At 36.0% G+C, this 13,573-nt stretch overlaps 1 protein-coding gene across 1 annotated transcript in view; it reads left to right on the top strand.

The window, feature by feature from the left end:
* USP53 (ubiquitin specific peptidase 53) overlaps positions 1 to 12,495 on the top strand; it is a 64,245-nt gene extending 51,750 nt beyond the window's left edge. Inside the window, exons 15-16 of the mRNA XM_082838468.1 lie at positions 7,887 to 7,983; positions 9,482 to 12,495. Of these exons, the coding sequence (XP_082694594.1) occupies positions 7,887 to 7,983; positions 9,482 to 10,496 (1,112 nt within the window). The 3' untranslated portion in view covers positions 10,497 to 12,495. The remainder of the gene's footprint in view (positions 1 to 7,886; positions 7,984 to 9,481) is intronic.
* Positions 12,496 to 13,573: the final 1,078 nt, after the last annotated feature.

Below are 13,573 nucleotides of genomic sequence, written 5' to 3'. Positions count from 1 at the left end.
GAGGCTTAGTTTTTTTTTTAACAACCATTTTTTAAACTGAGGTATAATTAATTTATAATGTGTTAGTTTCAGGGGTACAGCAAAGTGATTCAGTTATACATGTATATATATATCTTTTTCAGATTCTTTTCCATTATAGGTTATTACAAGATACTGAGTAGAGTTCCCTGTGCTGTACAGGAGGTCCTCATTGTTTATCTATTTCACGTATAGTAGTGTGTGTATGTTAATCCCAAACTCTTTAATTTACTTCCCTCCCCCACCCTCTGCTTTCCCCTTTGGCAACCATAAGTTTGTTTTCTATGTCTGTGAGTCTGTCTGTTTTGTAAATAAGTTCATTTGTATCATTTTTTTAGATTGCACATACAAGTGATATTATATGATATTTGTTTTTGTCTGTCTGACGTACTTCACTTAAGAGGGAGGCTTAGTTTTTGAGACTCAGGCAGTGTGTCAAGGTTACAGGGTCATGAGACTCTCTGTGATATATTATATTGCCTTTTATTTCTGAGACTTTATTAGTATGGCACTTGGTAGATATAGAAATAGTTGGCGGAGGGGAAGGTAAGAAGAATTTGTCTCAGTTTATACTTATTTTGTCTTGGATCAGTGAGTTAGAAATATGGTGGACAGTGTGGAGGTGATTTAAAAGAAGAAAAAACAGTGTTTTTCATTTTTATTGGGAGCTGCCATTTACTGTGTGAGCAGTATGGCATATAGGGTATTAATTTCTCATGTATATTACATTACTCTTTCTTGGAAATTACTTCTAAGATTTAACTTGCAGAGCCATATAATAACCAATATAGATTTTTTAAATAGGGTAATATTTAGATGTTATGATCAACTATAGGTTCCAGTTGAATTTTGAGTGACAGGGTAGTTTTAAAAAATGTACCTAGAACATCAATTTAGAGATAAAAAGGCATCTAAGATAAAGTTATCTATTGTTTAAAAAATAAAAGTTGCTTTTTTAATAACTTGATTTTGTTTTCTTTGCAATCTTTGGTTCACAGATTTGGTGTACAGTAGACTAGAAGCATGAGAATGAGAGGAAACTGAAATAAATTAACATGATGAAAAGGTCAACTAAAAATAAGGGAAAATACAGGAAAATTTACTGGAATTGTACAGAAGTATAGGGAATGAATTGAATATTCAAGCTAATGCCATGTATTTTGGTATCTTCTGTGGGCATCAGCATGTTAAAGTATATCCTGTTATTTGATGTTCATACTAATGGCGTAGTTTCATCAGAAGGAGATTCTGTATAATGACCTTGTGTTTTAGGCATACATGAAGGAGAGCCTGCAGGTAGTAGAAAGAGCACTGGCTTTGCAGTTAATCCTGGGTTTGTTTGAGTGTTGCCACTTAACCACCTATATGGCATCGGTTAGGACACTTCATTTCCCTAAGTCTCAATTCCTTGGTTATAAAAAGGGAAGTTTCACAGAATAGTTGTGACTCAGATTTTAAAAAGACACCTATTTGCAATTAACTGGAACGGTTGTTTACAAAAGGTATTGAGGACCTCAAACAGCTTTTATTGCTATATCTATTAAGATTTGCTGTATTAGGCATTAAACCTGAAAATCTTAAATATTTTATTTATTCATTTAAAGAATGAATAAATCCTTTACTCACGCATGATTTTGAAACATCCATGTATCCTCATTTGGAAAATATTGGTTTGCTAAATTATGCAAGTCTTCCAAATGTTGATACATTTCTTTTCTTTCTTTTTTTTTTTTTTGGTAACATTGTACCTGCAGTGCTTCTTGTTTAAAACTTTTTTTTTTGAATTTTTGAATTTCATTTTATTTATTTCTTTATATAGCAGGTTCTTATTAGTCATCAGTTTTATACACGTCAATCCCAATCGCCCAATTCAGCACACCACCATCCCCACACCCCCACGGCTTTCCCCATTTGGTGTCTATACATTTGTTCTCTACATCTGTGTCTCAACTTATGCCCTGCAAACCGGTTCATCTGCACCATTTTTCTAGGTTCCACATACATGCGTTAATATACGATATTTGTTTTTCTCTTTCTGACTTACTTCACTCTGTATAACAGTCTCTAGATTCATCCACATCTCTACAAATGACCCAATTTCTTTCCTTTTTATGGCTGAGTAATATTCCATTGTATATATGTATCACATCTTCTTTGTCCATTCATCTGTCGATGGGCATTTAGGTTGCTTCCATGACCTGGCTATTGTAAATAGTGCTGCAATGAACATTGGGGTGCATGTGTCTTTTTGAATTATGGTTTTCTCTGGGTATATGCCCCATAGTGGGATTGCTGGATCATATGGTAATTCTATTTTTAGTTTTTTAAGGAATCTCCATTCTGTTCTCCATAGTGGCTGTATCAATTTACATTCCCACCAACAGTGCAAGAAGGTTCCCTTTTCTCCACACTCTCTCCAGCATTTGTTGTTTGTAGATTTTCTGATGATGCCCATTCGAACTGGTGTGAGGTGATACCTCATTGTGGTTTTGATTTGCATTTCTCTCATAATTAGTGATGTTGAGTGGCTTTTCATGTGCTTCTTGGCCATCTGTATGTCTTCTTTAGAGAAATGTCTACTTAGGTCTTCTGCCCATTTTTGGATTGGGTTGTTTGTTTCTTTAACATTGAGCTGCATGAGCTGTTTATATATTTTGGAGATTAATCCTTTCTCCATTAATTCGTTTGCAAATATCTTATCCCATTCTGAGGGTTGTCTTTTCATCTTGTTTATGGTTTCCTTTGTTGTGCAAAAGCTTTTAAGTTTCATTAGGTCCCATTTGTTTATTTTTGTTTTTATTTCCTCTACTCTAGGAGGTGGATCAAAAAAGATCTTGCTGTGATTCATGTCAAAGAGTGTTCTTCCTATGTTTTCCTCTAAGAGTTTTATAGTGTTCCGTCTTACATTTAGGTCTCTAATCCATTTTGAGTTTATTTTTGTGTGTGGTATTAAGGAGTGTTCTAATTTCATTCTTTTACATGTAGCTGTCCAGTTTTCCCAGCACCACTTATTGAAGATTGTCTTTTCTCCGTTGTATATCCTTGCCTCCTTTGTCATAGATTATTTGACCATATGTGCGTGGGTTTATCTCTGGGCTTTCTATCTTGTTCCATTGATCTATGTTTCTGTTTTTGTGCCAGGACCATATTGTCTTGATTACTGTAGCTTTGTAGTACAGTCTGAAGTCAGGGAGTCTGATTCATCCCGCTCCGTTTTTTTCCCTCAAGACTGCTTTGGCTATTCGGGGTCTTTTGTGTCTCTATACAGATTTTTAAGATTTTTTGTTCTAGTTCTGTAAAAAATGCCATTGGTAATTTGATAGGGATTGCATTGACTCTGTAGATTGCTTTGGGTAGTATAGTCATTTTCACAATATTGATTCTTCCAATCCAAGGACATGGTATATCTCTCCATCTGTTGGTATCATCTTTAATTTCTTTCATCGGTGTCTTACAGTTTTCTACATACAGGTCTTTTGTCTCCCTAGGTAGGTTTATTCCTAGGTATTTTATTCTTTTTGTTGCAATGGTAAATGAGAGTGTTTTCTTAATTTCTCTTTCAGATTTTTCATCATTAGTGTATAGGAATGCAAGAGGTTTCTGTGCATTCATTTTGTATCCTTCAACATTACCAAATTCATTGATTCGCTCTAGTAGTTTTCTGGTGGCATCTTTAGGACTCTCTATGTATAGTATCATGTCATCTGCAAACAGTGACAGTTTTACTTCTTCTTTTCCAATTTGGATTCCTTTTATTTCTTTTTCTTCTCTGATTGCCGAGGCTAGGACTTCCAAAACTATGTTGAATAATAGTGGTGAGAGTGGACATCCTTGTCTTGTTCCTGATTTAGAGGAAATGCTTTCAGTTTTCACCATTGAGAATGATGTTTGCTGTGGGTTTGTCATATGTGGCCTTTATTATGTTGACGTAGGTTCCCTCTATGCCCACTTTCTGGAGAGTTTTTATCATAAATGGGTGTTGAATTTTGTCAAAAGCTTTTTCTGCATCTGTTGAGATGATCATATGGTTTTTATTCTTCAGTTTGTTAATGTGGTGTACCACATTGATTGATTTGCGTATATTGAAGAATCCTTGCATCCCTGGGATAAACCCCACTTGATCATGGTGTATGATCCTTTTACTGTGTTGTTGGATTCTGTTTGCTAGTATTTTGTTGAGGATTTTTGCATCTGTGTTCATCAGTGATATTGGTCTGTAATTTTCTTTTTTTGTAGTATCTTTGTCTGGTTGTGGTATCAGGGTGATGGTGGCCTCATAGAATGAGTTTGGGAGTGTTCCTTCCTCTGCAGTTTTTTGGAAGAGTTTGAGAAGGACGGGTGTTAGCTCTTCTCTAAATGTTTCATAGAATTCGCCTGTGAAGCCATCTGGTCAGGACTTTTGTTCGTTGGAAGATTTTTAATCACAGTTTCAATTTCACTACTTGTGATTGGTCTGTTCATTTTTTATATTTCTTCCTGGTTCAGTCTTGGAAGGTTATACCTTTCTAAGAATTTGTCCATTTCTTCCAGATTGTCCATTTTATTGGCATAGAGTTGCTTGTAGTAGTCTCTTAGGATGCTTTGTATTTCTGGGGTGTCTGTTGTAACTTCTTTTTCATTTTATTGATTTGAGTCCTCTCCCTCTTTTTCTTGATGAGTCTGGCTAATGGTGTATCAATTTTGTTTATCTTCTCAAAGAACCAGTTTTTAGTTTTATTTATCTTTGCTATCGTTTTCTTCATTTCTTTTTCATTTATTTCTGATCTGATCTTTATGATTTCTTTCCTTCTGCTAACTTTGGGTTTTGTTTGTTCTTCTTTCTCTAGTTCCTTTAGGTGCAAGTTTAGATTGTTTATTTGAGATTTTTCTTGTTTCTTGAGGTAGGCTTGTATAGCTATAAACTTCCCACTTAGAACTGCTTTTGCTGCATCCCATAGGTTTTGGATCGTTGTGTTTTCATTGTCATTTGTCTCTAGGTATTTTTTGATTTCCTCTTTGATTTCTTCAGTGATCTCTTGGTTATTCAGTAACATATTGTTTAGCCTCCATGTGTTTGTGTTTTTTACATTTTTTCCCTGTAATTCATTTCTAATCTCATAGCATTGTGGTCAGAAAAGATGCTTGATATGATTTCAATTTTCTTAAATTTACTGAGGCTTGATTTATGACCTAAGATGTGATCTATCCTGGAGAATGTTCCATGCACACTTGAGAAGAAAGTGTAATCTGCTGTTTTTGGATGGAATGTCCTATAAATATCAATTAAATTTATCTGGTCTATTGTGTCATTTAAAGCTTTCCTTATTTATTTTCATTTTGGATGATCTGTCCATTGGTGTAAGTGAGGTGTTAAAGTCCCCCACTATTATTGTGTTATTTTAAAGTCTATTTTATCTGATATGAGTATTGCTACTCCAGCTTTCTTTAGATTCCCATTTGCATGGAATATCTTTTTCCATCCCCTCACTTTCAGTCTGTATGTGTCCGTAGGTCTGAAGTGGGTCTCTTTTAGACAGCATATATATGGGTCTTGTTTTTGTATCCATTCAGCAAGCCTGTGTCGTTTGGTTGGAGCATTCAATCCATTCACGTTTAAGGTAATTATCAATATATATGTTCCTATGACCATTTTCTTAATTGTTTTGGGTTTGTTTTTGTAGGTCCTTTTCTTCTCTTGTGTTTCCCACTTAGAGAAGTTCCTTTCGCATTTGCTGTAGAGCTGGTTTGGTGGTGCTGAATTCTCTTATCTTTTGCTTGTCTCTAAAGCTTTTGATTTCTCCATCGAATGTGAATGAGATCCTTGCCGGGTAGAGTAATCTGGGTTGTAGGTTCTTCCCTTTCATCACTTTAAGTATATCATGCCACTCCCTTCTGGCTTGTAGAGTTTCTGCTGAGAAATCAGCTGTTAACCTTATGGGAGTTCCCTTGTATGTTATTTGTCATTTTTCCCTTGCTGCTTTCAATAATTATTCTTTGTCTTTAATTTTTGCCAATTTGATTACTATGTGTCTCGGTGTGTTTCTCCTTGGGTTTATCCTGTATGGGACTCACTGAGCTTCCTCGACTTGGGTGTCTATTTCCTTTCCCATGTTAGGGAAGTTTTCGACTATAATCTCTTTAAATATTTTCTCTGGTCCTTTCTCTCTCTCTTCTCCTCTGGGACCCCTATAATGCGAATGTTGTTGCATTTAGTGTTGTCCCAGAGGTCTCTTAGGTTGTCTTCATTTCTTTTCATTCTTTTTTCTTTATTCTCTTCCGCAGCAGTGAATTCCACCATTCTGTTTTCCAGGTCATTTATCTGGATACATTTTTTTATATATCCTTTTTTTTCGGTCGTGTCACACGGCATGCGGGATCTTAGTTCCCCAACCAGGGATTGAACCCATGCCCCCTGAAGTGGGATTGAAGAGTCTTGAGCACTGGACTGCCAGGGAAGTCCCATTTTTCTCTCTCTCTCTATATATATTTATTTATTTATGGCTGTGTTGGCTCTTCGTTTCTGTGTGAGGGCTTTCTCTAGTTGCGGCAAGCAGGGGCCACTCCTCATTGCGGTGTGTGGGCCTCTCACTATCGCAGCCTCTCTTGTTGCAGAGCACAGGCTCCAGACGCGCAGGCTCAGTAATTGTGGCTCACGGGGCTAGTCGCTCCGCAGCATGTGGGATCTTCCCAGACCAGGGCTCGAACCCGTGTCCCCTGCATTGGCAGGCAGATTCTGAACCACTGCACCACCAGGGAAGCCCTCTCTATATGTTTTTAAAGAACAGATTTTAAAACATCACCACAGATATTATCAGGAAGTCTTTATAAGTATTGGAAAAGTACAGAACTCATGGTGGTAAATACAAATTTTCCAAAACTCTTACTTTCATCTAAAAGGTTAAATTTTATCATTGGCAATAAATACTGCCAGTTGTTTTATTCGAAGTGACAGTTTCACTTCTTTTATTTTCAAGAAAATTTCTGACACATACTCAAGTCTGAATAACTGAAGTTTGTTCATTGTCTTTTCAAGTAAAAAGGTGTTCAGTTGTAAAAATTAAATGAAATAATTATTATCAACTTCTTACAACTTGAGTAAGCAGTCAATAAATGGAAGCTAGTTAGTGGTGGGATAACATTTTATGTTATCATAATACCCTCCCACCCATTTAAATTCAGTTGATGTTCCTAACATTTCTGTGACGTTGGTAAAATAGATATCAGCATCTCATTACTTAAAGGTAGAAACCTAGACTGTAAGGTGGTATAAGTTTGTAAAGTTGGTTTTAGGAATATAAAGTTACCAACCAATAAGCTGTGAATCCAAACTTCAACTCAAGCCATCTGTCTCCAAATGTAGCATTTTCCCACCATTTTGTCAGTAAAGAGTAAACAGGGGAAGCACAGCTCCACACGACCCATCTAGAATAACACTTTTTGGGGATTGCTGACATTTTCAAGAGATAATAAATTGAGGATAGGGGCTTCCCTGGTGGCGCAGTGGTTGAGAGTCCGCCTGCCGATGCAGGGGACTCGGGTTCGTGCCCGGTCCGGGAGGATCCCAGATGCCACGGAGCGGCTGGGCCCGTGAGCCATGGCCGCTGGGCCTGCGCGTCTGGAGCCTGTGCTCCGCAACGGGAGAGGCCACAGCAGAGAGAGGCCCGCGTACCAAAAAAAAAAAAAAAAATTGAGGAAAGAGCCATTGATTTTGTATAAAGGGTTCAGGAAAGAGATATTATTTGAGCTGAGGCTTGAAGAACTAGTTTTCATCTGTTAATTTGGAAGAGAATTACCTGATTATAGAAAATCTTTTGTAAATTATGGAGAAGTATAGATGGAGTAAATTCTAAAAGATCACTTAAATAATTTTTTCTCATTCCCTTCCTCAGGCTTTAGAAAAGAACTCAAGAACCTGGAAGTAGCCTATAAATCTTATGAGTCCCACCCAGAATCATATCTACAAATAAAAAATCCTTTGATAAAAAGGTAATCCTAGCTATTTGGAATACTAAAATCTTTTAAATTAAATGCATGTATTATAGGAACTCTTTATCAGAAAGGCATACTACCTGTCACTACTCTGAAAGCAATGGGTCTAGAGCAGGGGTCCCCAAGCCCCAGGCTGCAGACTGATACTGGAACTGGGCCGCACAGCAGGAGGTGAGTGGCGGCCAAGTGAGCAAAGCTTCATCTGCCGCTCCCCATCTCTCGCATTACCGCCTGAACCACACGCTCCTTCCCAAGTCAGTGCAAAAATTGTCTTCCACAAAACTTGTCTCTGGTGCCAAAAAAGGTTGGGGACTGCTGGTCTAGAGTATTATGATGCATGTTTTATTGGGGATCATTAAAAGGATGTAAACCTTAATGATAGGGGGCCTACAAAGTACCTTGTACAATATATGACTGTTCGTTTTAAACCTCACAGCATTCTTTTGAGATGTATGGTATTTTACAAAAGAGAAAATTTGGGGCTTAGAGTAAGTAATTTGGCCAAAGCAACGGAGTTGAGATTTGAATATAGCTCTTATCTACTTAGCAGAGCCTCAACTCTTTTCATCTTTGTGCTCTAATTGAATTTTATGCAATTCACATGAGAAAAATAATTTAATCATATGAAGATAAATAATTTGCAATGTGATATCATTTTTCTTCACCTTAGAAGATAACTATTACTTAAATAAAGGTAGTCTTTGATTAACCAAATTATTTTTAATTAGTATACTATCCTTATAGCATTATATATCAAAATTAAAGTACCTGTATTGCTATAAACTTTGGGTGGGAAGTGTTTTAGAATATTGAATTGTTTGCTAGTAACATTTTTCTTAAGTCTATGCTACATTTTATCACAATAAATGTAATTTCAATGTTTTTAAGTTGAATTTTTTTTTTTTTTTTGGCTGCACTGTGTGGCTTGTGGCATCTTAGTTACCCAAACAGGGATTGAACCTGCGCCTGGGCAGTGAAAGCGCCGAGTCCTACCTAACCACTGGACTGCCAGGGAATTCTCTGATATTTGCTTGTTTTTTTTTTTTTTTTTGGTGGTACGCGGGCCTCTCACTGTTGTGGCTTCTCCCGTTGCAGAGCGCAGGCTCAGCGGCCATGGCTCACAGGCCCAGCCACTCTGCGGCATGTGGGATCTTCCCAGACCGGGGCACAAACCCGTGTCCCCTGCTTCGGCAGGTGGACTCTCAACCACTGTGCCACCAGGAAAGCCCCTGAAATTTGCTTTTTTAACTATACTTCTGGTTATAAATCTGATCTTGGTAATGACGGATGTTTCTAATAAACATTTATGTATTCTGGCATAAAGATTTTGGATTCAGAGAGTGTAAATTGTTAATGGTTGCAAATATCTTTCCATTTTTGCTATGTTACACAAATAACATAAGTGCTGTATTGGGAAGTTAAACTACAAATGTTTGTTTTCCCTCTAATTTTGCATATTTGTGTATGGCGTTTTAGCTTTGTTTTTATTTTTCAGGTCACATATACGTGAAACCAATGGAAAGTTATTCCCTTCATCCAATCCACAAATACTCAAGGACCATACAGCAAGAGAGCATACCCACCAGTCAGATGAACAGAAACTTGAAAAAGCAAGTGAATGCAAATTTTCTGAGTGGCTTAATATAGAAAATTCTGAGGGAACAGGTTTGCTTTTTCACGTTGATGATAATTCTGCTTCTGCAAAGAGAGTGAATAGTAATGGAACAGTCTCACCATCTTCATTGTGGTCTTCACACATGAGAACTGTGGGGTTGAAGCCAGGAACTGCTCCCCTCATCCAGCAGCAAAATACGATAGAACAGTGTTACTCTGAGAACTCTCTATCCAGGGAACATCTCATTCAGTCAACCTGCAGATCTGATGGTCGTCAGATGCCAGAACTTGTTTGCCAGAATACCCCACCCCCTCTGCCACCAAAGAAATATGCTATAACCAGTGTGCCACAGTCAGAGGAAAATGATGTGCCACAGTCAGAGAAAAATGATGCTCCACCTGCTGTCAAACCAACAGAGATGTTTAAAGCTAATTCTTCTAGTCTTCCAAAGCACAGTTTAAGTACAGCTTCAGAACCAGGTTTAGAAGTGAGTACACATATGAATGATGAAAGACCTAAGGAAACATTTCAAGCAAAAGAGTATGTCGGCAACACATCAAACACCCCGTCCAGCTCTTCAGCTAATGATTTTCAGGCCGACTCGGGTACAGCTGTTGGTGCTTCTTGCCAGCCAGAAATAGACTCTAGTTCTACCTGTCCAAATGAGACAGTTTCATTAACTACCTATTTTTCAGTGGATAACTGCATGACTGATACATATAGATTGAAATACCATCAGAGGCCCAAGCTCTGTTTTCCAGAGAGCAGTGGCTTTTGTAATGATAATTCACTTTCTCAGAATGAAAGAGGGCTAGGGCCTGTGTTACATAGTAGTCTTGGTTCAAACTGCCCTTCCAAGCAAAGACATAAACCTGGTATACACTGTAATAGATAAATGATGAAACCGACAGGCTTTTACTTCTGAGGCCATTAACTAGGAATCAAATGACCAAACCTAGTGCTATATGAAATTAAAACCATGGCAATATTTAACTCATTATCACTTTAACTTTCTATACAGATATTTTATTTTGTGAAGATCTACTTATTGGATATTTTGGAATTCCCTCTGAATAGTCTTGGCATGCCTCAAAAAATAGAATATCCGGGGGTATGCAGAAAGTCATTTATCATATGCTGCAGTTGAGTAAAAATGTAATTTGTCCCTTTATTTTCTGACTGGTAGACCCATAGGTATTAAACTAACCAGTACTCATATGTAGATTGGTAAACTCTGCTAACTGAAAGATAGATGATATGTAGCTTGTGTAGTCAAAGCAATATTTGCTTTGTGAGGAAGCACTTTCTAATGGGGAGCCAAAAGAGGACTTCACCCATTTGCTTTTGACTTCTGTGATAGTCTACTACATATGATCCCTTTAAGTGTCTTAAAATGTATCGACCCATGAAATTGATGGCATTTGGGGGAAAAAAGCCTTAATGATAAAACAATTTTTAAATTCTCAAGGTCAGAAGAGAAGACAGTTTTGCTCCTAGAATTTTTATCTTCAGAATATCCTTTGTTGTATGCATTCATAAACATTACTTCAGTCATGTAAGCTAAAAATACTTCACTTTAGTATATTTATTTATCTTGTTACATTTTTTCTAATTTTATATGAAATGTGAAAGGTTTTTATTTTGGTTTGGTTTACTTTGGGCTGCTAATAACCAGTGTTAGGAATTAACCTATAGTCCTCTTTTTAAGAATATCACTGTGACTGCCTAAATTTTCCCTGCTATAATATTACCTGTTTGTAGGTTGTCAGCCCATTTTAGTAATTTTCATATTCTTGAATTTGAAAATCTTTCTGGGTTTCCAGATTAAATTTTTGCCTTTCATATAGATTTAATTTTTAATGAAATGTATTAATTTGAGCATCCCCCCCTTTTTCCTAAACAAATAATTTAATTTTTACCCCACCTATTTTCATGGAGAAGTCTTTCTTTAAAAAAAAAAAAAAGGGATTTTCCATTATTATGATGACCTTACAAGTGAAAATAAGTAATTGCCTTATTTCATAGTTGTCATTTAATTTTGTACTAAGCTGCTAAACTAATTGTAGTTTAGAATAGTTTTATATTGTCCACACTAGAGAATTGAGAATTTAAATTTTATATATAAAACATAATAATTCCATAAACTAATTAGTAAATTTAATATCTTGACCAATCCCATAAATTGTTAAAATATTCCAAAATGTAAATGAATCTTATTTTCTAGGTAAGTAGAAAGTAATTGCTTGTAGAAGTCTAAGCTCAGAGTTATCAAATCTTGGCCATATTTTGTCTTCCACCTAGAGAAGTTTTTAATAGCCTTTTCTAGCTATAACAGTAGGTGATTATTACTTTATATTCTCTTAATTTAGAAATACTTGAATATCAACTAAATAAAATTTTATCTTTTAAGAAATCTTTTTTTTTAACATAGCTTTTAGTATGGGGGGATTTGTAAATATTGTAAATTTGTAAAATTGTGTTTGAAATGTCACTGTATTTAATTACTGCTTTTATAACATTGTAAAATACTAGAAAAATGAGCTTCAAGTATTTTTAATAGCTTTCAAAAACTTTGTGTAGTTTTGTCCAGTTGAAAATGTATTATTTGAAACATTTAAACTGATTTCTGATACTTATAAATAATCTCATAGATTTGTATGGGATTCAACTCACAATTGAGTTGCAAATATCAAATAGAAACGTCCAATTTGGGCTCTTTTTAAAGTACTGTCCAGTTGAAACCTCCTGAATCATGTTATAGTACTAATAGACTAGAAACTGACCATTTGTTTTTGTTGATTCAACACTCCAAATATAGATTATGTATTTACTAATCATGCACATGTGAATTTTTTGTTTCTAGGGTGTCTATTTTTATAGATGTTTTCTTCTGGTTATAAGCTTATTATAACTTTTAAAATAACACAGCCAACGATTGTAATGTTCAAAATACTTCAGAGTATCTTTCTGTGAAGTCAGTTTCTTCTGATTCAAAATTTTGGGGGGGATAAACTGATTTTTAATTTAATATGGTTGGGACTTTTCTTTGCATTCATAAACTGTGGCTTCCTTTCACCTCTGTGAATTATATATTTTATGGGAAATGTAAGTCAATTTAAAGTTAAGGGGTGAACTTGGAATATCACTGATCAAAAAATTTATCACAGAAGACTCCTAAGAGTTCAACCCCCTCAAGGCCTAGGAGCGTTCCCACAGGAATTGGCAAACTTTCTTTAAAGACCCAGATAGTAAATAATTTAGGCGTTGTGGACCATAGGATCTCTGTTACTCAACTCTGCCACTGTAGTGTGAAAACAGCTGTAAGGTAACATTTACATAACAGTATGCAAATGAATGGGCATGTCTGTGTTCCAGTAAAACTTTATAAGCATTGAAACTTGGATTTCACATCATTTTCACATCATGAAATAGTCTTGACTTTTTTCAATCATTTTAAGATGTTAAAAATCATTCTTGGCTCACAGGCCTTTAAAGAGAGGCAAGTGGGCCAGATTTGGCCCATTAGTGTAGTTTGATGACCCTTTTCCTAGAGCATAATTACCTCTACATTAAATGCCCTTACTAAATATTCTGTAGTCTCTGAATGTATTTCCATTACATGTAGGGACTAGGTATATGGAGCACTTTACATCCTAAAATTTTCAGGTTAACAGAACTCTAAAGACTTCCTCACAATTGCTCATTGGCCAGTTGATTTCAAACGGTTATTGAAACAATCATTTCACTTATATGAAATTTACAAAGGAATTTACCAGACTAAAATCACATTGATGTAAATACTTTTGATGTCTCTATTTTTATCACAGCAAGTTTGCCAATTCTTCTTGGTGTCCCATTTACCCAGTTAAAAGCCTTCAAGTATACTATGTTACCCTGAGATGGCACAGTTCAGTGGTAGGCACAATTTCATCTGTAGGAAATATTCAAACCTCATACTGCCACCATTTTGGA

Source organism: Leucopleurus acutus (assembly GCF_964270905.1).
Source record: "Leucopleurus acutus genome assembly, chromosome: 4".
Lineage (NCBI taxonomy): Eukaryota > Metazoa > Chordata > Mammalia > Artiodactyla > Delphinidae > Leucopleurus > Leucopleurus acutus.
This window is presented reverse-complemented; position numbering and strand designations above follow the sequence as displayed.